The 26,900-nt window shown below is 46.7% G+C and overlaps 1 protein-coding gene across 6 annotated transcripts in view; it reads right to left on the bottom strand.

Moving 5' to 3' along the window:
- The window catches only part of IRF2 (interferon regulatory factor 2), a 92,303-nt gene that overhangs the window by 11,414 nt on the left and 53,989 nt on the right, over positions 1 to 26,900 (bottom strand). For all 6 annotated transcript variants that reach the window (XM_045452928.1, XM_045452946.1, XM_045452932.1 and 3 more), the window contains exons 3-6: positions 23,254 to 23,353; positions 21,383 to 21,559; positions 21,012 to 21,058; positions 10,926 to 11,043 (exon numbers count right to left, since the gene is read on the bottom strand). In XM_045452928.1, coding sequence (XP_045308884.1) covers positions 10,926 to 11,043; positions 21,012 to 21,058; positions 21,383 to 21,559; positions 23,254 to 23,353 — 442 coding nt within the window. The remainder of the gene's footprint in view (positions 1 to 10,925; positions 11,044 to 21,011; positions 21,059 to 21,382; positions 21,560 to 23,253; positions 23,354 to 26,900) is intronic.

Here is a 26,900-nt window from a genome sequence, read left to right on the forward strand (position 1 = left end):
ACCCCACCGGCACGCTCTCTCTCAAAATAAATAAACTTTAAAAAATTAAAATTTAAGACTACAGTACAATTCCAGGATACCGACACTGATAACATTCTACGCATCTTGTTCAGATTTCCTCAGTTTTCCTGTGCATGCGTGTGTGTGCGTGTGTGTGCGTGTGTGTGCGTGCACACACACACGCAATTAGCTTTCTGCAATTTTATCACTTATGGGGTTTCATGTTTGCCAGCACAATCAAAATACAAAACACATCCATCATCACAAGTATCTCCTACGTTACTCTTTTATATCTACCTTCCTTCAGCCTCTCTTCCCCATGATCTCTAACCCCTGACATCCACTAACCTGTCCCCCATTTCCATAATTTTTGTCATCGCAAGGATGTTTCATAAATGAGCTCACACGGTAACCTTTTTATATTGGCTAATTCCCTAGAGATTCACCTAAGTTGCTGTGGATACCAACAGTTGGTTCCTGTTCACTGCCAAGTAATATTCCCTGGTGTGGATATAGCACAGTCTGTTTACCTCTCCAGCCACAGAAGGAAGAGAGGAAAGGCACCCAAGAGGCTGGGGAAGGAGGCCGTTTTCGTGTTTTGGCTGTTACAAATAAGGCTGCTATGAATATGCGTGTTCAGGTTTTATATGAACCTAAGTTTCCATCCCTCTGGGATAAAAGCCCAAGAATGCAATTGCTGGGTCATACGGTAACTTCATGTTTCATTCTACAAGGAACTGCCAAACTCTGGCTTGACGTGGCTGTACTGTTTCCCATTCCCACCAGCAACGTATGGATGATCTCATTTATGCACATTCTCGTCCGCTTCTGGCGTGGCCACTATTTTTCTGTCAGCCACTCTGATAGGTGTGCAGTGGTATCTTACTGTGGTTTTAATTTGAATGTCCCTAATGCCCTCCCCTACTTTCAAACAGAACTGACCTTAGACTTCTGTTGACAACTGACTGGATGAAATATCCCTGAAAACCGCCACCAATAAACCCATGGAAATAACAAAGGAATAACAGTGTTTCCCCAAGGGCCTCAAAATACTTTGCCGTCACAGTCAATGTTTTACTCGTGTAAGTTATTTTAACATTTCCACCCATGACCATGACAGGCAAACCACCATCATCCTATGATCAACTAAGAAACTAACTCAGGCACAGAGAGGTAGACTGACTTCTCCAAAGTCACACAGTTTGTGGATTGTGTACGGTGTCCATGTCCCTCGCATCTTGCCGACCATCAGGGTAGGCAAGAAGGCCGCCGTGTTCCAATCTTCTTGAGAAGTTTGCCATCATGGACAAATGCTTGTTTTAACCGCTCAAAGTATTTTCATTGCTCCGGTATTTTTGTTTAGAAATGAGTTTCTGTTTTAATTGCTTTTTTGGAAGGAGATGAAATGACCAGCCCGACGAAGGGAGAACATGACCTGATTCTACTCGGAGAAGGCTTGAGAAGGGAGTCAGAATTCTCGGGTTCTGGAAGGAAGAGAGGAAAAGCACGCACGAGGCTGGGGAAGGAGATTTGGGGATGTGATAACCATCCACAAAGCCACAGCATTCAGAAGGGAAGGGAAATGGAATGTTGTCGAAGTTCTCCTGGAAGGGATAAAATTAAAGAAGAGGAAGGCAGACTATATATGGCAGGCAGACTCCCCAATTCTTTTTTTAAATTTTTTTTTTCAACGTTTATTTATTTTTGGGACAGAGAGAGACAGAGCATGAATGGGGGAGGGGCAGAGAGAGAGGGAGACACAAAATCGGAAACAGGCTCCAGGCTCTGAGCCATCAGCCCAGAGCCCGACGCGGGGCTCGAACTCACGGACCGCGAGATCGTGACCTGGCTGAAGTCGGACGCTTAACCGACTGCGCCACCCAGGCGCCCCTCCCCAATTCTTATTTTATCCTTTGGACTAGCCTATTTGAGCAGGAGAGCATCAATTATGCAGTTCACCAGACACAGACTGAGTGCTGACACCGACCTCTCTTGAGTTTCTTCCGCCTCTTCTCGCACGGAAGACAAAACGGCAGGAAAACGAGATTTCCCAAGTCCTAAAAGCAGTCGGCAGATAGAAGCCAAACTGGGCGTGTGTATGAGGAGGGCTGGCTACAAGTAATACCCTGCACACTAAGGCAATTAGGCTCTTCTATGAATTAGATTTCCATCGAAGCCATGTTAACTTCCAATACTCCAAAATTCAATTCTCTCTTGCACTGTCGTTGCAAATAGACGGCAAGCAAGCTGGGACTGTACCCAATGACAGCAGCTCAAAAGTCTTCCTCTCTACAACAGCCCCGCGAACTCCCTGACCAGGAACTCTCGCCCTCGCTGCTTTTGCCCAGAATGCCCGACTCGGTCATTCAACATACGGAAGATTTGCTGAGCACCTACTTTGTAGGACAACTTGTCACATACCGGGGAGGGGCAGGACATGACCGAGCCAGCAAGGGCCTGGTTTGTGAGCTGTCTCGTAGGGCTCCTGGTCAGCACAGAAGGCTCGAGAGGTGAAGTTTAGGACAGTGTGAAAAGAAAAGACAGTAGAGAATTTTCTCCCAGTGGGAAGGATCAAAGGCTTCAGTGAGGCAGTAACACGGGTTGGAAGGGGAAGGTGAGCAACAGGCAGCATTCAGAATGCCTCTGTCTTTCTGGAGCCTTTTCCTGACCATCCAGAACTGTCTGACCTCCCCTTCCAGAGCGCCCCTCACTCGCGGTCCCCACTGCTCGGCCAACACTAACAACATGACATGACCTGGAGACACTTCCTGACTTTCTGCCTCCTACTGCAAGTTAATTCTTTATGTCTCCTTTTAACTTTTTATTTGGATGCGTCATCTTCGCCACCAAATTGTGGCTCCTGAGAGAGCCGAGCACTGGGATTAGAACTTTGTGTATCAAGTCGTAGCCCAGGCTCGTGGCTGATGTCTGAGAGCAGCTAGTGAATTTCTGCTAAACAAAGAGATGAATGAACACGCAAGGCTCACCGACTGGAGCCGGAGTCCCAGAGGAGACCATGGCCGCTTGCAAAGGCCGGATGTGACAATGAATGTTTCCTAGCAAATGTCAGGACTTCTGGCGAGCCGGGCTTTTTAGAACCTAGATGAAATGATGAACATAGGGCGGGCCATGGTTGCCAGAAGCTGAGGGCAAGGGGAGGAAATGCTTAGGGGTAATAAAATGTCGTAGGTCTTGAATATAGTGGTGGTTACACAACTGAGTGCACCGGCCAAGAAGAGGTTAATTTTACATTATTTCACTTAATATCTGAACATCATTGAGGTCCCAACCCGTAAGGTTCCAGGCCAAAAGAGAAACAGGGAAATCTCAACATCTGAGATGCTCTTTGGATGTGCTTTAGGCACAACCCCTAATCAACTGACCAATCTCTGTCTATGTGTCTCTCTCGAGTTCCCCAAACCGCTAGCCTCTGCCCCCAGTAACACCGACTCCTGACTCCTGACACCTGAAAAGACGGGCAAGTAGCAGAACTGTTAGCAACCCCTAAGGCAAATAAAGTCACAAGTGGCACCCTGCTAGGCACCTGAATATCCTCTCTGATAAGTAATCGTACAAAGCCTAAGGCTTCCCAAGCACTTATCTTTGCCTTTCCCACTCACCCTGTATGTCCCATCTATAAGTCTCCACAGCCCCATGAGGAAGGCACGATTACTGTCCCCATTCTAGACACGAGGAAAAGGCATCATGAAGAGTTAAATATTAATTTGAGGCCAGACAGCCAGTAAGTGGCAAAACCAGCCATCAGATTCCACTTTCCCTGACCCCAAGGCTCAACTCAAGTACTCCCCGATATGGTCTCCCCAGCTAAGAGAGCTCAGGAAATTCTGACCGGGCGCCTCTGGCTTCCTAATAAGCCCATCTGAGGATAAAAACTTACGCATCTCACCTTAATGAGACTCTGGGCTCATAACCAGCAGTGGAATTGCTTTTCAACAGCTCTATATTGGGTGCCAAGGAAACTCTCCAATGGTTGGAGGGGCTTGATATCCACCAAGCTTCTCCAGCACATTGGGGAAAGAGTCCCCCACAGCAATGTAATTTTATCTGGACCTAGTTGCTAAGAATTACAACAATATTATTCGTGGCTGGTTACTGATGAGCCAGTGTGGTTCCTTAAAGGGTCATCCCAACTTTATTAACAATTGTTGACTTAGTGGAGGGCTCCACCTGAGAACACAGTTGCCCCCATGCCTCACAGAAAGCTCTTAATAGCAGAGACTATTAGAAATGAAAACAAGGGCCTCTGAAGGCGGGGAGGCTGGGTCCTACCACTTTATAACTAAAGAAAGCTGAAACCCAGAGAGGCCAGACAAATAACCGCCAAGGTCACCTAGGTAGCTGCAGGGTCGAGAATAAAGCTAATTAGGGGAGGGGGGCACCTGGGTGGCCCAGTCAGTTAAGCATCAGACTCTGTGCTGACAGTATGGAGACGACCTGGGATGCACTCACTCTCTCTCTCTCTCTCTCTCTCTCTCTCTCTCTCTCTCTCTCTCCCCCTCTCTCTCTGCCCCTCCCTCACTCCCGCTGTCTCTGTCTCCCTCAAAATAAGTAAATGAAACGTTAAAGCGTATCAGAGGGCACAGAAAATCAGGCCATCGGCGTGGTATTAGGGAGAGAAATTTCTTCTTGGTCCTGTCTGAAAGTCTGAGAACTGAAACTGTTAATATTAGCTGCGACAATGAGGCACAGATTGGAGGCTACTTTTCTTACTCAGATCTTACTTAATCACAATATTATTTTACCACCTTCTAACTACACAGTGACTTTTCCACTAGGCTCATTTTGTGCTCTCAACAACCCCGTGAGGTAGGCAGGATCAGTATTATTATTTCTACCTTATATTTGAGGACATGGAGTCTCAGAGAGGTTAGGGAGTTTGCCCAAGGTCATGTGGCAAATAAATAAATAAAATAAAAAATCTGCAGAAGGAGGTCTAAAACCCAAGTCTTTCTAATCGGGTGTGTGTGTGTGTTTGTGTGTGTGTGTGTGTGTGTGTGTGTATGAATAAAATGCAGGCATGATCTGGGACAGATGTCCAAGAGCAATGGTGGGAAAGACCGTCACTACAGAGTTAATAACTTTAGAGAATGGAGTTTTGTCCTCGCACAGGCCAGACGGACCCCCTGCAGCCTGCACCCACCTCAACCGGTTGATGTAGGTCAGGGTGAAGCACGAGGGTGACGGGGCCGAGAAAACAGCACCACACGTTACCATCAAGGGGAGCAAATACTCCGCCCCAATAAAATCTCGGGAGAGTTGATCAATACATCACGAGGGTCAACAGTCTGGGAGCAGAAATGTGGGTGAGACGTGCCGGGGTAGCAGCTTACGCTTCCCAGCCGAACTGCCAAAAGTCTGTTTCTTTCTGTGCTGCGCTGACAGAGCCCTAAGGGCCGCGCCACAGTGACAAAGCCAGAGCCACCTCGCTTGCACGCTGGACAGGCACGTGGAAGTCACAACATGCTGAATCATTCAAGTTCAAAACCCAATACATGGGGCGCCTGGGTGGCTCCGTCCGTTAAGCCTCCAAACTCGGCTCAGGTCATGATCTCGCGGTTCGTGGGTTCGAGCCCCGCGGCGGGCTCTGTGCTGACGGCTCGGAGCCTGGAGCCTGCTTCGGATTCTGTGCCTCCCTCCCTCCCTCTCTGTCCCTCCCCCGCTCACACTCTGTCTCTACGTCTCTCAAAAATAAACATTCAAAGTATATATACAAATAAAAGGGGTGGGCAAGGACCAGGTCACCAGGACTCTGTGGAGACAAGAGAGACTCAGATCTTCGTCTTGGGGACAATGGTGACACGGTGAGACTGGCATTGTTTTTTTAAAAAGTCACTCTATGTGGAGAATGAATGGGGCGGGGGCGGAATGGAACCAGAGCGCTGCGACCGCAAAGGTGACTGGGACTGGTATCAGAAATAGAAAGAAGGGGCCGGATTTGAGAAACCCGAGGAGCTGATGGTTAATTATAAATGAGGTGGGAGTGGCAAGGCAGAGGGGAAGGTGAGAAACCTTTAGCCTCATGAAAGGATGGCAGGTTTCTTGGGCAAATCAAAACTTCTTAAGGTTGTGAAAAGACATAGCTCAGACTACTGCCGGAACTCTGCACGCTCATGGTGACGGAGAGCGTCCCGCACAGGCTCATCTCTGTGACCAGGCTTTTCCAGGCCGGGTCCACCGGAGAAAAATAAGGTGCACTATGGGTTCTGGGTCTGGGTTCCCGTCTCACGTGGGGGTTCATGTTGCTCTGCGTTTTCTAGTCCTAACAGAACCGGATGCCTTGTCTCGTGAGGGGGTGAACAGCTCAGCCCTCCCAGAAACAGGCAGGAGGCGCAGCCCCCCCCCCCACCCCACCCCGAGAAGGAGCACGGAAGTTCCCTCTCCCTTGCCAGGGAATGCCTTCCACCTAAAGGTCCACTTCAAGGGACCCCTGAGAGGCTCAGCTGGTTAAGCGTCCAACGTGTGATCTCAGTTCAGTCATGATCTCACAGTCAGTGAGTTCGAGCCCTGCGTCCGGCTCTACACTGACCGCTCGGAACCTGCTTGGGATTCTGTCTCTCCCTCTCTCTGCCCCTTCCCCTCTTGCACACTCTCTCTCTCTCTCTATATATATATATATGAATAAATAAACTTTAAAAAATATGAAAAAAATAAAGAGCCACCTCAAGCTATTATTTATCTTGTTGAAGTTTTTTTTTTTTTTTTTTTACATCTTAAGCACCAGGAAAAACAGCAAACAAAAGAAGGGTGAGCAAAGGAGTTGGGAAAAGATGAAGACATAATTCTACCGCCTAGCACCACCTTTGGTCGGCCTCAAAGCATTAGGAATTCTGGTGCCAGAGGCTGCCAACCTTGAGTCATAACCATGAGGTCCTCGTGGGGACCCACGTCGCGAATCTGTTCTCTTCCAACGCAGGTCCTTCCTGGTGATACCTGAGCTCCTAAGCTTGTCCGAAAGAGCTACCAAGCTTTGCTTCCAAAGCCAGTTAAATTTGGAAGCAATTACCAAAAGAAGTACATACAACCCATAAGGTGCATTTGGGCAGACAAAATCCAGACAAAATTCAAATTACATTGTTTCCTAATTGTTATTCGTGACTAAGGGTTGCTCGATTTACTTTGGAGCAATGAATAGCCTCCTCTGTTACACGGCAAGCTTTGCTTTATTGAAGGGTGGGGTTACCTTTTATCAAGAAACACAATGGGGTTGTAAAGCACTGCCTGGGCAAGTCAGACAGAATGTCCGCACCTGCAAACTTTTTACACTGGCCCGGAGATGATTTCAATACGGCTCAGCAAAAGCGCTGCTAACCTGGGCAAGATGCCAGGGGGTATTGTCAGAACAATTCAACATGTTGCTGGCGTCTTCCGCTTCCTAAAAACAGAAGTCCTCCCCCCCTCCCCCACCCCACAAGACAGAATTCAATGCTAAAGAAAAGTAAAAATAAAAATAAGGGAGTTTCCCCCCCCCCTCCTTAAAAGGAAAGCAGGGGTGGGTCTTTGGGCTATCTTATACGCTAACCTGTGTGTTTAATCAGACAGGAGAGATGGAACATTAAAAGACAAATCCCGGGGCGCCTGGGTGGCTCAGTCAGTTGAGCGTCTGACTTCAGCTCAGATCATGATCTCACAGTTGGTGAGCTCGAGCCCCACATCGGGCTCCCTGCCGTCAGCCTGCTGGCGTGGAGCCTGCTTCGGATTCTGTGTGTGTGTGTGTGTGTGTGTGTGTGTGTGTGTCTCCACCCCGCCCCCCGCCCCCCAACTGCTCTCTTTCCCTCAAAAAAAATAAATAAGTAAAAAGACAAATCTTAAGTATTGAGACACTGTGCTCCTTTTTGCTGTGCACCACTAGGCACATCTGAAAGTGCATTCAGCAGTTATGGACAAGAAGGCAAGCCCAGGACCCAGCCCGCCGATGGCCACAAGTGTGCGTGTGCCTGTAAGCCTGCGTGTGACTAACCGCTATCATCTCTGGCAACAGTAAAAGTCAAGCAGAACAGCAATCAAGCAAGAGTCCCTGTGTCCGGGCCACGGTCCGTTCCCCGTTTCTCCTTCTCCACACTGAACTGGATTCACTTACAATAACCTCCACCCTGTCTGGAATAAAAATGTACTGGGTGGCTGGCCTCCACTGCCTTGACGTATTGATTTTCAATCTATTTCCCTACCTAAGAGCTTACAGACAGTGTAAAAAATTGCTCTCCTATCGAGTACTCATTTCAGTTCCCAATTTTAACCCTACCAACATAATGCTTATAAAAGTAGAATGAAAACATCTGGAAGTTTTCCTCTTGGTGCCTAAACACAAAACTGGAACGAACCCCGGGTTTAGAAACAAATGAACTGAACGCGAGAAACGGTGTCAGTTTTCAATAAAGCGTTTTTAAAAGGTTAAGAGAAACCGAATCTCTCAAATTCCACAGTGGCCTCGGAATCAGAATCCCTGTGTGTCTCACCTCCGTCCACAAGTCACACGGGCTGGGAATGGCTAATTAATGATACGTGGGAGTGGAGACCAAAAAAAATCTGTGAAGGGTTTAAAACTGGAGACAGAGCTACTGTTAACAAGGATCACCAATCACCCATTCCTTTAAAATGCTTGTATGGACCCACTTGGTATATTATTATACACCGTTGTGAGGGCCACCAACGAATTAAAGATATTCAAACTCCTTTTACTGCATCCATTATTATTTTATTATTAGGCCAAGGAAGAGACTCATGTAATCAAGTTCTACACCAAACCGGGCCTCCAGTCTTTGCCCGGAAGTAAGGAAGTAATGACTCATTAAATTAGCACCAGCCCCTAGAGCACTAATCCTAGGAAAGGGCAAAGAACAATCAACCTGACAGAGAATTTACATGCCAAAGACTCAACCAAATGTTTAAGGGGGGAAAAAAAGGCCAGAAAAACCCCTCTGATACTACTCTGGCTTTTGTTTGCCATTTTATCTGAGGCTGAATTCACCGCATAAATGAAGGGTAGCGCAAAACCCACCAGCTCCCTGGAAATAGCTGAATCTTAAGAAAAAGTGCCTGGAGTCTTGGCAAATTAGCTTGTTGTTGCTGTTTCTTTTTAAAGGGCTCAATGGGGAAGGCTTTCCAGAGACCGCCTGCCTGCCGAGGAAGGGAAGCCTGGCAGGCAGGGCCATTATCTGCCCTGATACAGCGAGCTCGCAACATATGCTCCCTTCCTTCCTTCACACTGCACTCTGCCAAAGCCCGCAGCGTTCAGGGGAGTCCCTGCATACATCATCCTACTTCCCAGTCGCCAGAACCCAGGGGGAAGGAGGGGCGAGTGACATTTACAGCATCCATCCGTAGCCTCCCATCAGGACTCGGCTAAGGATCCAGAAACGAAGGTTCTGGACAGGAGGTTTGCTCTCATGCTTCTGCGTGATCTCACTGGTTCTTACCGGCATCAGAAGCCCTGACAGGCTACAAAATGGGGAAGGGTTTAAGGGACGCAAAGGCGCCTGAGGGCAAAGCCTGGTTGTGGATTCTGGGGCTGGAGCTGGAAGACAAGGTCACGGGCCTCCCCTCCCGCACAGAACCCCCACCGTCCACTCAGTGCAGTGGCCCAGTGGGACTTGGTGGAGATGAAATTCACACTGGTCACCCTCCTGCCGAAAACCCTCCAAGGGGTGGCGTTTACATTGCAGGTGTATGTAAAACGGTTGTGCACTTTACTGTTATACTTCAAGATAAAAATATATATATATATTTGGGGTGCCTGGGTGGCTCAATCGGTTAGGCATCGACTCTTGGTTTCAGTTCAGGTCATGACCTCACAGTTCGTGGGTTCGAGCCCCGCATCGGGTTCTGTGCTGACAGCTCGGAGCCTGGAGCCTGCTTCGGGTTCTGTGTCTCCCTCTCTCTCTGCCCCTCCCCCACTCGCACTTTGTCTCTCTCTCTCAAAAATAAATAAACATTAAAAAAATTTTTTTAATTAAATAAAATAATAAAAATTTAAAAATAAGTATTTTTTGAAACATACCCTCTGGCAGTTTGGGAATAAGATCCAAAGTCCTTCCCATGGCCTGCACAGGCCCCCAGGAGCCTACCCTGTGTCCCCCTCTGATGGGGGGGGGGGGGGTTCGGCCCCTCTGGATTTCCTCCTAGTCCTCCAAGTGGGTTCCTACACTGAGGTCCGTGTCCCACAGTTCTGGGGCCCGCCCCACGCGGCCCCTCCTCACCCACCCGCTGCAGAGGAAATGCCACTCCTTCACGAAGCCCCCAATCTAAATCCGGCCCCGGATATTCCCTCTTGTTCTTTTCTTTGCAGCATTCTTCTCAAATGCGAGCGCCGTAGGTATCTGTGGCGCTGTGTGGTGACTGACTGTCCTTCCACAGAGACTGTCCTGCCCCCCAACCTATTTCTAGCTCGGAGTCTGGTATACAGAAGGCGCTCAAGAATCTTTGTGGAATCAAAGTGTGCCCTCTGGCAACAGGTCTCTGTGCCTCAGTTCCTTCATTTGTAAGAACGAGCACCGCTTGTATGGGAGGTATGCCAGGGAGCAGGGGCAGAGAGGACCCACGAGGACAGTCTTCCCTCTCCTGGGTCCCAAGTTAAATGAATAACACTTTTGCCCACGTGACCGCTTACTGAAAGACGGAGAACTGCGGATCGTGAGCCACTGGGAGAAAAAAAAAAAAAAAAAAACCCCATTTCACCTACCGGACTCTCCGGGGAAGTCACTCTTGAGGCTGACCCATCGCAAGCTCCTTTATCTGACCTCAGAGGTCTTTCTTTTTCAGCCCTGAAATCTAGGGGCTGGAACTTTGCGTTTTCAGATGGTTCCAAGACCTCCTCCCCCTGACTATGTTATTTCAAATCACGTTTTACAAACTTCAGACCCCGGGGGGCTGCTTGTGTGTATGAAAAATGAGATGTCAAAACAGTTTACCTATGATGTTCACCGTACTATCCACTTCATTTTTTATAGCTGAAGTCAGGACGGCATACTCAGGAGAAAGATCACTTACTCCATTACTAAGCCCCAAAGATGACTCAACTGGTTCTTGCTAGGAAGAAGAAAAGAAAAAAGAATTGAGAACACTTCCTTTTCCCTCCTTTTTCTTAGCTTCAACTCTACCCTCTGTCTACTTTCTTTAACGCTAGGGTCGTGTTCGTCTCCTGAATGCGTTCCCTGCTCATTTAAATCAGCCTGAAGCTAAAGAAGCATGTTTCTGCATAGACTAGACCTACCACGTACGGCCTTCTCTTCTTTTCCTTCTAGGAAAGGGTCCCAGCAAGCTGGTTTGCGTTTATGAAATGCTTACACCTGTAGAGGGCGGTTTGGGGGTTGAGCAGGGCTGCATAACTGTCTGGGTACCACGTGCCTAAGCTGCCAGATCTTCCTTCTCTGAGAGACGGGGTGCTCAAGAGGGCCAACTCCTGGCTTTCTAAGGGGAGGAATCATGCCACGTCTTCCACAATTATTTCTGAGGAAAAGGTCCGCCTCAACCATTGCGCCAAGAACAGGAACCCAGGGGACTTTGTGAACGACTTCTCCTCAGGTAAGGTTTGCCCTGGGCCCTGGTCACCTGAGCACCCTGCTCTGGGCCGGTGGCGGACAACACGGGCCAGACCAAGTGGAAGGCTTCCTCCCCGCCACGGGAGTCCAGTGGGGCAACCCCACGCCCAGGGCTTACACGTAAATGCCTTTCGAGTGCGTGAACGTCCTGGGCCGCCCAAGAGGCTACCTGTTCATGCTATTGAAGCAATGCAACAAATTCCTTTGCCTTAGCGTAGCTCTCCATTCTGCTTTATTCAAGCCCACCGGAGCCCTCCGACCTCTGAGAAAGCCAACCAACTTTGGGGGAGCCAGTGCTGAGGTACCTATGGACTTTCAGCATTCTGATGAGACAGCTTTTCCTCAAGGTCAGGTTGCATTTGCATCTATGATCAATTGAGCCAGACCAAAAAAAAAAAAAAAAAAAAAAAAAAAAGCCACACAGGACAACCCCTTTGGGAAACCAGAATGAAGCGTGGGGGCAGAAAGAACACAAGACGGGAGCAGAAGGTCATCGGAGATAGACATGCCTGTGCTTTGAAAAATCCAGAGTGGTGGCACCTCCAAGGCATGCCAACTAGTCTTACCCATTTGTTTACATGCTACCTGGAATCAGGGATGAACACCCCCTCCCCAAAAGTCTTAGGGAAGGAGGAAGAAATTAACCTCTTCCTTCATGACCCCACCTGGCAGACTCCCACCATGGTAACTCACTCTAACCTCGAAGGCACCACCTCACCACGTAGCTCAGTTCTAATAAACTTCCACACTGCACGGCCGACAAGAGGCCCCAAAGGGCAAACAGGAGAAGGGCCCAGGATAGTCCCCCCTGGCACAGTCTTACCCCTTTCTCCCTTTCTCCTGCAGCGCCTTGCATCTCCCCCTTTGTACCAGTCCAAATAGGAACTCTGCCCGTTCTGGGGAACACTCGCTTGCCTGTGACACGAGTCTCCATCGTTTCTCTTCCTTTACTGCCAAACTCCTGAACAGGTGTCTGCCTTTCCCACCGTGGCCTCCTCACCCGCACCCTTGTTAGAGCCTGGGGTGGGGCCACCACCCCAGCCTCGGGCTCAAGCTCCCGGCTCCTGTGGGGCCGGGAGGACACGCGTGTTGTCTGTCAGGCTTTGCGGTCACACGGACCTGGGCTCAAAGCCTGGTTCCTCCACCTTGTACTGGATGCAGGACCTCATTTAACCCTCTGCAAGCCTCTTCTAGGGCACTATAGACAGCTGTAAGCTGAGGACAATAAGGGACCTATGTCCCAGGGATGATGTGAAGATTAAATGAGACAAATATGCCCCTAGCACTTAGCATCAAATAAATGCTTTCTATTATTCCAGATCACCAATACAACTGCTCGTGAATGCAATGACCTGTCCTCAAGTCCCGTCCCTCAACCCCACACTCCGACATCCAACAGGGGGGGAACGCACTATCCCTCCTGGCAATGTGACCGTCTGGTGTTAATCCCCCACCTTCTGACGCCACCTGCCTCTCTCGCTGCTTTCTCGGCGGCCCCTTCTCCACATCTCCCTCCCTGGCCACGCCCCTCTATCCATTCTTCCGCAATTGCCCAAAAGGAACTATGTGCAGAACATCTTAAGGAACTAGGAAAGGAACTGCTAATCTTTATGGCTCTCTTAGGTTGTCAAGTTATTTTTTACTCACTCTGCTTCTAGGTTGCTTATAAAAGTAATGAGGCAGCCAGACGTGCATAGATTTAAAGACCTAAATTATTCTGATCTCAGCTGAAGGCCTCTCAAGTGCTTCGCATGATCTACAGTTTAATTAGTGGCAAGTGATACTTCTATCAACTTTACACTTGAGAAAACTATGACTCAGAGACTAAATTAATTTTCCAAGATCACACTACTTTTAGCCTAAGGAGATACAAGAACCGAACTCCGTCTTTGGTCACGCAACATGATCCTATTCCAGGAGCTTTCTGTCTTAATCAACCCTGCGCTAATCCCCACAGAGGTTCAGACAGAAGTATTTTCAACACTGTGTTACTTCCCGCCCCATCCCTACCCTGTGTCCCGCGCTACGTCTCTAACGCAACAAACAGCACGCTCTTCCAACGGAGATGAGTCAGACTATTTCGAACATCCTACTTCAGAAATGCCCTGTTGCTTTTGAAATCTTCAGCGCAAGTCGGTTAAAGCGTCCGACTTCAGCCAGGTCACGATCTCGCGGTCCGTGAGTTCGAGCCCCACGTCAGGCTCTGGGCTGATGGCTCAGAGCCTGGAGCCTGTTTCCGATTCTGTGTCTCCCTCTCTCTCTGCCCCTCCCCCATTCATGCTCTGTCTCTCTCTGTCCCAAAAATAAATAAACGTTGAAATCTTCAGTGCAAACCATGTCGCTGGTATCATCACTCTGGAAGGACAGTAAGAGTACACTAGAGCGAGATGTAGCCAGCGCCTGTCCGGAAGGTCTCCACGCAGGGCGCAAAACAAAAGGATCTTCACTGTCCTTAGTCAAACCTAAACTATATACTTTAAAAAAAAAAGGGGGGGGGAGGCACCTGGGTGGCTCACTCAGTTAAGCCTCTGACTTCAGCTCAGTGATGTCACGATCTCATGGTCTGTGAGTTCGAGCCCTGCATCGGGCTCTGTGCTGACAGCTCAGAGCCTGGAACCTGCTTCAGATTCTGTGTCTCCCTCTCTCTCTCTCTGCCTTTCCCCGGCTCATGCTCTCTCGCTCTCTCTCAAAAATAAACAAACTTTAACAAATTTTTTTTAAAAAGCAAAGAAGTCAAACTAAGCAAGGGGGTGCACAGTTCTCTATGGAACACGTGCATAGAGGTCTTTGTCCAGCATCTCCTGGTCCCATATGGTGGCCCATGCCTGCCCTGTCCCCTGCCTTGCTGTGCCATCTCAGGGCCAGATTAATCCTGAACCAGCCTCCTCTTTCAGTTCCCTTTCTTAGTTTAGAGATAGGCTGTCCTGTGAATCAGCTACTTTTGGTTTCCAACCTGCCCCAAAGAAAATCAAAGATCATGCTTAGGTTCAGACCCCTCCATGGTGCATTAACTCTGCCAAATATTTATGCCCAAGAACCTTTTTTCTCGGTATAGAATCTAAAGTTTGGTCTGCAGTTGAAAGGGATTTTAGGCAAAAGCAAACTGGCACAAGAGAGAGTGCAAGGGCAGGGGCCGTCCTCTTTAGACCTCTAAAGTAACACATCTTTGGTTGGTCTCAAGAGCTGTACTTGCTGGAGGGGTTTGGGGATGGACAGAGTCAGAGGCCAGCAAGGGGCACTCGGCCCTTGGCTCCAAGCCAGTTCCATCTCATTCCTGTGCCACAGCCCCTTGTCCAGACGTCCCTCTCCTCGAGGCCAAATACAATGGCCGTATGACCATTTCCATGGGCAATCCAGCCCCCTACTGCCAGAAATGCCCTAATTCATCTGTGCAAAGCCTGTCTCCTTGACGCCACATTGAAGGACATCTCTGGGTCTCTCTACTAACTAAAATTTCAGGTTGATGTCTGGGCTCCATAAATGCCCAGGGGACTCCACACTCCACACCATGAAGCCGCTAAGAGCAGGAACTCTAATAAACAGGTTGACGCCTCCCGCGCGTCCTACGACACCTTCCTTCCTTCCCTAGAACTAGAACTTCCCTAGAATTTCATTCTCTTCCTACTCTCACTGCAACCTCCCTTTGGCTTCTCTCCTTGGCTCCCTTTTCTCTTCGTCTTGTCCTTGGGTTTCTGCTTTCATCTCATACAGCTCCTCCTTGGAGAAGACATCTGTTGTCAAGGCCTCCAGTGTCGTTCTTGAGTACATGACCACACTCCTGCGCTCCCGCGCTTACCTGAGCTCTGGGACCTGCTAGATCCGACTTTTCTACCTGACACTGGCTGCAGAGGGGTCTCTGTCATCTCAAATTCAACACGTCCCAAGTTAAACTCACCCTCTTCTCCACAAAACATGCTCCACTCCCAACATTCCCTTCTGTCTTAATAAGGGAAGACAGACAGGGCTGGACTCAGGGTCTGGACTCAGGGTCTCCTCTTTGATCTACTCCTGTCTTCACCCTCTACCTCCCGTCCAAACTCTCCTCCTCTCCGTTCCAACTGCCATCACCTTCATCTACACTTGCCCAGTGTGGTCTCCTCTCCTCCGTTCCTTCCTACTCCCAAATATCAACTCCATCGTGCTCTGATCTTACCCCAGGAGTTCAACCATGCCTTGTTGCACAACATCATCCAGAGAGGTTATTCAACCCCCCAGCCTTGGCACTGTGCTCTGAGCGGTACCCTCGAGAGCTATCAAGAGTGGGAGGAGGTACCTGGGGCAAGCCCTCTCCCCTGCTCCATCCAGGGCAGCTCTCATTACCTGTTCGAGTGGGTTGTCAGCCTGTGTTTTCACCTGATTAAGGTTTAAAAACTGAAGACCCCTTCCCACCAAGGAAGGGATCGCTCCAATATCAGCCTGCCAGGTGGTCTTCGGACAGTGACAAGGGAGCATGTTGTTTTTAATCCAGCTCAAGTCACCGTTAGAGCCAACAGCTCGGTTAGAAAGTTGTGCTAGGGGTGCCTGGGTGGCTCACTTGGTTAAACATCCGACTCTCGGTCTTGGCTCAGGTCAGGATCTAACAACGGTTTGTGAGTTCGAGCCCAACATCGGGCTCCGTGCTGACAGCGAGGAGCCTGCTTGGGATTCTCCCTCTCCCTCTTGCTGCCCTCCCCCACTCGCTCTCTCTGTCTCTCTCACAAAAATAAGGAAATAAATTAAAAAAAATAAAGAAAGAAAGTTGTGCTAAAAACAGGGGCACCTGGGTGGCTCAGTCAGTTAAAGTGTCTGACTTCAGCTCAGCTTGTGATCTCGCGGTTCGTGAGTTTGAGCCCCGCGTCGGGCTCTGTGCTGACAGCTCAGAGCCTGCAGCCTGCTTCGGATTCTGCATCTCCTCTCTCTGCCCCTCCCTCACTTGTGCTGTGTCTCTCAAAATAAATAAACATTAGAAAAAATGTTTTTAATAAAAACCAAATACCTGCTTTTCTGTAACTTCTACCCAGAGGTCTGCAGTCAGAACTAATACAGACCAGGCCTGGTCTTGACCAAGTGGCTTTAGAGGAACCTCCTCAAATATAGTTCCCATCATAGCACCAATGCTTTGATCTGGAAGCACTTTACAGTTTCAAAGCATGTCTGTTTCATCTGCAAACAATCCAGTGAGGCAGGAAGTATTAATTTCTAATCCTCCTCACCCACGGTCTTTGTGTCCCACTGTTGCCTCACACAGACTCCTGCTCTAATTAAGCCAGTTTCCTGACTCATCCAGGGAAGACCAAACAGCAACTCTAACTTCCCGGCCTTCATTTGATGCTCCTGGTGCCAGGGATTGACGACCATTTTATCTGATCCCTGCCCCAAAGCCTGGCTCGGGTCCCACAGCTTCTGAAAGGCCAAGAGGCACCAGGTGTGGTGAAAGAGTGTGGGTTCCAAAGCTAGAGTGACCCGGATTCAAATCCCAGTTTCAAAAGCCATGCTACCTTAGGGAAATTACTCACCCCCCTGTGCTTCCATTTCCTCATAACCTGCCCATCACAGGGACAGCTACATGACATAATAACTGGAGCTCAGAACTTGGTAGAACCTGGCTCTAAAATGTCAGCTACCACCCCTCTGTTTATCCGCTTCTCTCCTTATTGATCTTGGCCTTGTGATGTTTTTGAAACGCATATACGCACTGAGGATGCACAACACAGTATTGCTCACTACTGTGGGTCTCAGTCTTACTTCCTTAGATGGTTACCTCCACTCAGGCAAGGCCTGGTTCCAGTAAAACACGGTCCACTGAGCTCAGAGCATACATATTCACAAAGAGAACATTGAGGAACATCGAGGCAGAGTTTCTGCACCTACTGCGTAGCCGATGGGCCTCAGTTTCCCAGTCTCAGGGAAGCTCCTGGCTGAGGGAACACACAGCAAGGACAGAAACTGCCTGACCTACCCAAGAAAAATGCTGACACTTAGCCCACACGTCCGAAACATCATTTGCTAGTCAAGACTTCAACTTGAACTCAATGAAGACGGGAAGGAGCCTGTCTCAATAGCAAATTCTCCTACCCGGTTACTAGACACAAGGCAAACTTTCTCTGTGCAAGAAACCTATCTGGCCTACCCAGGTGCACACTGCACAGGACATATTAACTCAGAGCTCAGGCACTGTGACAAAAGTAACGTATTAACAGCTCAGTAAGGATAAAGCCCTCGAACTGTACGATTCCAGGCACCCTGGAGAGTTCACTTCGGAAACAATCTACACAAACGTTTCAGGAAACACACTGGCTTTTGGCAGTCATGAGCCACAGAACGTGGGAAGGTTACTGGCCTTATCTATACTCTGCTGCTACACTGTGGGACAGGCGCAAGCAGATTTAAGTTCAAAAGGTAGGCTGTGCTTACGGCTGATGAATCGCCTGCCTTCTGCCGAAGGAACAAGGTCTGTCTGAGGGACAAGTCTCAGGTATTAGCCATACCGTCATCAGTGGAAGATTGCGCAATATGCACTTGGCTGGGATAGAACCTCACCTACACAGCTGCACGTAAGAGGAAAGCTCTTTCTCGCTCCCCTGGACCACTATGGCCACACCTCGCCCGGGGCCGTCCCTTCCACAACTGAGCGGCCATATGGAAGATACCGCCATTGCTGACGTGACTGAAGACGTCTTCTCTGATGAGAACAGCAAGTGTCATCAATTCTAAGAAGCGCATCTCCACAGCCCTAAAATAGGATTGCCTGGTAATCAATTGTGGGCCATGGTTTCACTGCAAGCAGTTTTTCTTGCTTGGACATACCTAAGATAATGGCGTATCATATAATCGCTGGCATCTGTTTTTCGATGGAGTATGGTAGGTATGTTTGAGCAAGGTTTATTGAAAGTGAACATCTGTTACTCCCTTCTTATTGTCTATTAACAGAGATTATGAAATTAAATCTGCGTTGCAATGCAAACCCCCCCCCCGCTCCCACCTCACACCTTATATTTATTTGTGCATCTATTTAGTGATCAAATATGTATTAAGTATCTGTTCCCTACCAGGCATTGAGCTAGATGCTACGAAAACAGTGAAAATATGACAGTCATACCTAAGATTGTAGCAAATTCTTCAAACTCACATATTTGTGGGGAAGTTCAACTCTTCTGACTCAACAACATTAATTAAAATGTAGGCCCTTAAAAAAAAAAAAAATCCAAACTCCGGGAAACTTAAAACTAATGACTAGGTTTTTTTCAACTGGAAGGAAAAATAAATTTTTTTAAAGTGATGTTAAGGAAGATCTATATGTTAAAAAACACTTGCAAGACATACCCGCCAACCACAGTGTGTGAACTGTATATGGATTCTAATTCAAGTAAACAGACTACAAAAATTATATCATTTACGAAACAACTGGGAATCTGAATACTCATGAGATATTTGATGCGCTTGAGGAATTACTGTTAATTTTTCAGATGCAATAATGATACTGTGTTGATAACAATTTTTAAAGAGTGCCCATATTTGGAAAGTATATCCTGAAATAGTTATGGGGGGAAAATGATATGATGTGGATTTTGCTTCAGAATAGTGAGCTGAACCATATAAAATGGTTTTTGGGAATCAAAAATAGCTATCTATGGGGCACCGGGGTGGCTCAGTCGGTTGAGCATCCGACTTTAGCTCAGGTCGTGATCTCACCATTCATGAGTTCGAGCTACGTATCAGGTTCACTGCTGTCAGCACGGAGCCCACTCTGGATCCTCTGTCCCCCTTTCTCTCTGTCCCTCCCCCACTTGCACTCTCTCTTTCAAAAATAAACCTTTAAAAAAAAATGGTTGCCTGAAATCTGCAATTTCATATGGGATGGGGGGGAGAAAGCGATGGGGCCACGACTGAAATTAAAGGGCCATGAGCTGATTAATGTAGAAATTAGGGTGATGGTTGCAGAGTAAATTTTACTCAGTTGTCTCCTTCCTGTGTGCATAAAAATTTTCTACAATAAATAGTTAAAACTGGGGCACCTGGGTGGTTCAGTCAGTTAAGCTTCCAACTTCGGCTCAGGTCATGATCTTGCGGTCCGTGAGTTCAAGCCCCGTATCAGGCTCTGTGCTGACCTCTCAGAGCCTGGAACCTGCTTCGGATTCTGTGTCTCCCTTGCTCTCTGCCCCTCCCCTGCTCATGCTCTGTCCGTCTCTCAAAAAATGAATTAAATGTTTAAAAAAAATTTTTTTTAAGTTAAAACAAAATTAGGTCTTAGTACCACTCTGTATTCAAAATAAGTCAGAAAGTAAAAATATTTAGAGTGAAACTGGAGGTTGCCTAAAATACACTGCCTAAAATGTTTGTTTGCCACTGTGAATGGAAGGTGAGTATGTCCAACACTTTAACAGTTTATCTCAGCTTCCCCTCAAAGTCCATCTACCTTCACAAGATTAACTTTATATCAGAAGTAAATAGTCTTGTTTTCTGTTTCTTTCTATTTTACTAACTGGCTTGCTTTTAAACATCGTACTGTCTGGAACCTCTGGATTTTTTCTTTGACAGTGATTCTGGGTTAGGAATCAGAATACTTGGCATCACCTTTAAGGTCAGTTCTAAATGACCATGTGACTTTGGCCACATGACCTACACAGCCTTTGGGCCCACATCACTCTACTCCCTCTAGCCTCAGTTTCTCAACCTGCAAACGGAGTGCAGTGAACCCTAAGACAATCTTCTCTTCGATGGTCTATAGGCCTGGGAATGTAGTGTCTGCTCTTTGCTTGTCCACTGAAACTCATCCTCCATTTTCCGGGGACATCTGGCTCTTCTCTGGCTATTTAACAAGGGCTACGCAATCTAGGCACAAAGATCCTCAGGCCACAGGGGATTCCAGACTACACAGCCTACTGAAAAGCTCACACACACAAACACACCCCTATGGAAAACCCCTGGGAGTCCTGAGAAGTAGTTCTGGGCCAGGGCGGTTGCAGAAAGAATCTCCTGAGAACCACACTAACAGGGTGTTCCAACGGGCCACTGTGCCCCCAACCTAACGGCCTGTCATGGAATATACACATAACGTATAGATGCTACATTTTAATATAAGTGTATAATACTTAATATGCATTACATATATTTAATAGCCTAAAAATATACTTCATGTGATCAGATAGTAGCTGGTTGCTGGAGCTCAGCTGAAACTAAGTGACCAGCTGGCAACAGTCTTGGGGACCAGATGGAGGCTGGAGTCCAGCTCAGTGTGAATTTGTGACTTCATTCATAAACTGCTCAGTGGAATTGCATTAAGCAGGGGATATGCGTGCTAGAGTCTACACGAGGGGACATGCCAAAGAGGATACATGAAAAGCACATAAAACACGACAGCCAGAGAAGAAAGGTTAAATACTTCACAGAGATCCCATGACTTGTTTTCATGAGACAGAATAGGAATCATTAATACGGTCACAACTTTGGCTTTCTCTCTGAACAACCAAAGATTACCTTGATGTGCTTCACTCTGTCTTCTTTTTCTGTCTTTGGTTTCTTTCCTATGGCAACAAATAGAATAGTTTTGAATTAACTCGTGAAGAACGTACAGAGAAGACATTTCCCCTCAATTCTTTGTGAAACTCTCACTGAACCTGTACATGTTTTAATCTATATGTGGTCAAAATTCCAAATGTTTCTTTGACTGTCTTTGGTGACCGGACAGTCACTTTCCCCAGCCAGGTAAAGGCAGGACCATCATCCACAGTGTGAACTACTGTTCCATCCTTGGAGTGACTACGGATGTGGAAATAACGAAATCACAAGGGTACTACAATATATATACTCAGTGATCACGGTTTTCATCAGTAAATTTCTTTATCTACCTTTCTTAGAAGGTCTTTCAGATAACGGCAACATCCGGTATACTCTGAAGGCATTGTTTCCTTTCTTTATGCTTTTATCCTTGACTTCTTCAATGTCAGGCAAGGAGTTCATGGCACATCGAAAATTCGCCTTCCATGTTTTTGGATCAGGTTTATCTACTCCTGGCTGATGCTTTCCTAACAAAAGAGCCAAAAGAATGAAGGTTAAGAAAAAGAGGGGAAGGGGTGCCTGGGTGACTCAGTCAGTTGAGCGCCCGACTTCAGCTCAGGTCATGATCTCATGGTTTGTGAGTTCGAGCCCCGCGTCGGGTTCTGTGCGGACAGCTCAGAGCCTGGAGCCTGCTAAGGATTCTGTCTCTGTCTCTCTGCCCTCCCCACCCCTCTCAAAAATAAATATTAAAAAAAATTATTAAAAAAAAAAAAGAGGGGGAAAATATAGAGTAAAAATGCCTGGAAACACAGGAATGCTGGCTAGGTAGTGCAGAGAACCCTTTTAATTCCAGGCTCTACTTACAGCAGCCAACCATCCTAGTTTGCCTGGGACTGGGACTGAATTCCTGGGATGTGAGAATTTTTGTTTTAAAATCTGGACAGTTCTGGGGAAACTGGGACAAACTGGTCACTCTGGCTCTACCAAACAGCTTGAGAAAACCCTCATAACAGTAGAACAAAGGAGAATCAAGGTACGTAACAGAGAAGGCTGGAAGGCCAGGAGGCCAACAAACCCAGATAACTGGAGTGTCTCTTTTTCATCTGACTCAAATATTAATCAGAAAGCCGATTCCTGTAAATAGCTCCCTACTGAAATTTTGTTATAAAATGTTCAACTCTTGATTTCGGCCCAGGTCACGATCTCACGGTTCATGGGACTGAGCCTCGCGTCGGGCTCTGTTCTGAAAGCATGGAGTCTGCTTGGGATTCTCTCTCTCCCTCCCTCCCTCCCTCCCTCTCTCTCTCTCTATGCCCTTTCCTCGCTCTTTCTCTCTCACAATAAATAAATAAACTTTAATAAATAAATAAATAAATAAATATATCCTTGACTACCCTTTGGAGAGATAAATCCAACTCAAGCTTACCTGCCAGAACAAATAAGTTCTATATTCCCCTGGTGCACACCTAGTGTGCCATAGTCAGAATCCCACATTTACAGGAAATTTAAGGACTAAGTTTCCCCAACACGGGCACAGCATCACTTCTGAATGATGAAGTGTGTACCCCACGTGTCCTGGATGTGCCTGGGGACACGTCACCAGCTTTTCAGAGCTATCTTCACGAAGCCATAAGCCATATATGTGCAGTGAGGAAAAAAACACAAAACGATGGTTAACACTGTATTACTGTAAAATCGAGATTTGCTAAGAGAATAGAATGTCAATGTTCTCACCAAAAACAAAAATTAAAGGTAAATAGGAGAAGTGACGGGTGGGTTCATTAATGTGATGGGGGGGAAATCCTTTCACGGTGCATACATCAAATCATCACATTGTACGCCTTAAATATCTCACAATTTTATTTGTCAATCTATACCTCAATTTAAGAAAAACGGGGTGCCTGGGTGGCTCAGTCGGTTGAGCATCTGACTTCGGCTCAGGTCATGATCTCACAGTTCGTGAGTTCGAGCCCTGCATCGGGCTCTGTGCTGATGGCTCAGAGCCCGGAGCCTGCTTCAGATTCTGTGTCTCCCTCTCTCTCTGACCCTCCCCCACGCATACTCTGTCTCTGTCTCTCTCTCGAGAATAAATAAACATTAAAAAAGAAAGAAAGAAAGAAAGAAAGAAAGAAAGAAAGAAAGAAAGAAAGAAAAAGAAGACATGTAAGCAACAACCGACAACAGCGTCTGCCTCTAGAGACGATGCGGGGGCGTTTGCTACCTGTGTGGATGGCCCAGTTTCTAAAGAGTGGTGCATCTTTTTCCACATCCCACCCATGTCTAGCCGCATGCATCCAAGGGATCTGGAAAATCTTCTTTTCCTGAAAAACAAAAGCAAAAAAGCAACTGCAACCACGGGGTTCAGGCCACCTTTGCGGGAGGTTTGTAAGTCCTGGCTAGTAAGATTCTCTACTAAGTGTCACTGGGTTTGCTAAGTGTCTGCAGTAAAATCCACTAGTAAACGCACCTCCCCACTGGGCCCCAAATCTTGATGGCCTAATCGGGAAAGATTCAGAGTCATGTGGAGTCTGGCAGCATAGGAATGTACTCCAAGGTCAACGTGATGATCCGGCGATATGCCAATGCGTTCTGTTACCTGCGTCATTTTTCCTTAAAGGACCACCTATAACTGGTCACTGACTGCAACTTCTAATGCTTATTATTACCATTAGTTTCCATCATTTGCCAAAGAGGAACTCTGGTTGCCTTAGGCAAATTAAAAAGTAGGCAACTTTCCAAAATGACACCCATTTGTGCTGCTAAAAGGGAAATCAGGGTTATCTGAGGTCACTGGCACAGAGACTAACTACCTCAATCTACTTGTGTAGCCAACAGAAATTGAAGATGTGGTCTAATGTCCTAACCCCTAAGTGTCTACTGCCCTGCATGGAACAGCAAGATGTACAAACAAAGACGTATTGAGTGTGCAGAGATGATACTACTTTTCTGGAGAAGTCTCTCAGTGCAATTCTCACAGTAGACCCCTTCCACCTCTCTTACAGCCCGAGAGGCAACTCAGAATAGCTGGAATCAACCCTGGCAAACACAGGATTGGAAACCAGAGCTTTGGAAACAAAGCCATGCCCGTGACTGGACAGGACCAGCAATTACTGTGTTCCCCTGGCACTTTACATCTGACTGTCCACGTGTTCCCATGGTCTCAGTTTTGTTCTCTGTGAGAACCTACGGAGCTCCACGTTATTATTTCTCTTTCACAGTTGAGGAAACTGAGGAACAGAATTACATTCTATAGCCAAGGAAATTACTGTAGTGTCTGAATTTAAAACCACGTCACGTGATCCCACAATCACTTAATCACATCACACATTGTCTCCCAGTGGTCAGATTCAGATTTCCAATCCTATGACGCATCTGTTGTCTTGGATTATGTGGAAACGAAGCCCAGGAAAACTATATTTTTTGAAGCCCTATAGGTAGTTCTGGTAGTTTCTAGGTATGGAGATCCCTGCACAATACACTGGGGAAGGGAAGAAGATGTCAGTAGGGATTTTCCACCACCTTGGTTTCATACAACGAAAGACAGAAAGGGTCCCAACTGACCCAAAAGGGACTCAGTGCCTCTCTATAGAGCCAATCACAAAGCCTGAACTAAAAATATTTCAGAACATTTGAGAGTTCCCCAAAACCTGTTAAAATTAAAAAGAACTGAAAGTCAGAGGCTTTTCATAAACCCCTCCTTGTTCATTCTGTATCATCCACCGAGATTGCATGGTTTCAGGTTAGCTGTCTCCAAAGGGCAGTGATGAGCAAAGGTCTGAGTGAAATTTTATTTTTCAATGTAGATGAAAATCAGAGGGCAAAAATCATTTTAATGTCATTTTTGATGTTCACATGAAAATGGAAAAAAAAAAGGAAAAGAAATTTATTTCAGTGAAACAACTTCTCCTCAAGAGAACAACCAGCATCCAAAGGCTTATGCTTAAAGACCTAAACCCTTCATGGAATTTGCTGTTGCACCTTTCTGTAGGTCCAAGGAGTTCTGGAGGTCAGTCACCCAAGCTGAAATCTATCTCATTAAGCACAAAGGATTCTGGTATATAGATCTTCTCAAGCATTTGTGTCCATGCAGGCATGCACGCGCGCACACATACACACACACACACACACACCCTAACAAACCTAGTACCACAGAAATTATGCCCAAATCACAAAATCACAAACATAATGACTAAACCTAGCAATTATCCACCATGGATCCCTAGATTTTCTTTAATAGGCAAAGAGTCTGAATGGATCTTTGTTGAAAGCAGATAAATAACATGGCCAATAAGCACATAAAGACACCTAGCATCACCAATCATTAGGCCAATGCAAATCAAAACAACAATGAGATACCACTTCCTACCCCAGGATGGCTAGATAAAATCAAAAAACAAGTAGTAAGTTATTGGTAAGGATGTGGAGAAACTGGAACCCTCACACATTGCTGGTGGGAATGTCAAATAGGGTAGACACAGTAGAAATCAGTTTGGCTAGTCCTCAAAAAGTTAAACAGAGTTCTCACATGACCCAATAATTTCACTCAAAAAAAAATCACAAACCGGTGTTCAAACAAATATTTATACATGAATGTTCAAAACAGTGCTACTCACAACAGCCAAATGTCCATCAACTGATGAATGGATAAAGAAAATATTGTACATGCATTAAATGGAATATTATTCAGCCACAAAAAGGAATGTACTATTGACACAAGCTACAACATGAATGAACCTTGAACATTACACTAAGTGAAAGAAGCCTTCTACAAAAGGCCACCTATTGAATGGCTCCATTTATATGAAATGACCAGAAAAGGCGAATCCAAAGAGACAGAAAGCAGACTAGTTGATGCCTTGCACAAGGAAAGGATTTGCAGTGCCTTGCAATGGAAAGTGACTGCTTAACAGGCACAATGTCGTCCTCTTGGGGTGATGAAAATTCTGGAGTTGTAGTGGCGATGGTTGTGTAACACTGTGAGTATACTTAATGCCACTGAATTGTACATTTTAAAATGGTTAAAGTGGTAAATTAAAAAAAAATACATGTAACTTTTTTAAAGTGTATTTATTTACTTTGAGATAGAGTGTGAGTGGAGGAGGGGCAGAGAGAAAGGGAGAGAGAATCCTAAGCAGGCTCTATGCGGTCAGCACAGAGCCCAACGAGGAGCTTGATCTCACAAACCATGAGATCATGACCTGAGTTGAGATCAAGAGTTGGACACTTACCCAGCTAAGCCACCCAGGTATCCCCAAAAAACTACATGTTACTTTTAACTACTTTTTCCTGTTGCAAAAAATAAACAACTAATAAGCATATCACATATATCTTTTTTTTTTAAAGACTATGTTAAAAGATAAAGAAGGGGAGACTCATTTTAAAACTGGAAGAGATTCTGGGGGCACCTGCGTGGCTCAGTCAGTTGAGCACCCGACTTCGCCTCAGATCATGATCTCGTGGCTTGTGAGTTTGAGCCCCACGTTGGGCTCTGTGCTGACATCTCAGAACCTGGAGCCTGCTTTGGATTCTGTGTCTCCCTCTCTCTCTGCCCCTCTCCCACTCATACTCGCTCTCTCTCTTTCTCAAAAATAAAAACATTAAAAAAAAAATGTAATGCACTGGAAGAGATTCTGACGAGTAAACATTCTGGTCATAGATCTTTATGTCCCAAAGGTGATAATGACATTGCTCCATGTCTGTGTAGACTCTGGGACATCAGTACTTGCTAAGAGAAGCCCTGAGTGTCCCATCCACATAGGATGTGCCTACCATGTATGGAAGGATGGCATGTTACAGACTCTACCAGTGCTTATACAGAGAGAGGACTCTGCCTACCTATCTGAGGGCAAGAGAGAGAAGCACTACTTG

This window comes from Leopardus geoffroyi, chromosome B1, assembly GCF_018350155.1.
Source record: "Leopardus geoffroyi isolate Oge1 chromosome B1, O.geoffroyi_Oge1_pat1.0, whole genome shotgun sequence".
Classification (NCBI taxonomy): Eukaryota; Metazoa; Chordata; class Mammalia; order Carnivora; family Felidae; genus Leopardus; species Leopardus geoffroyi.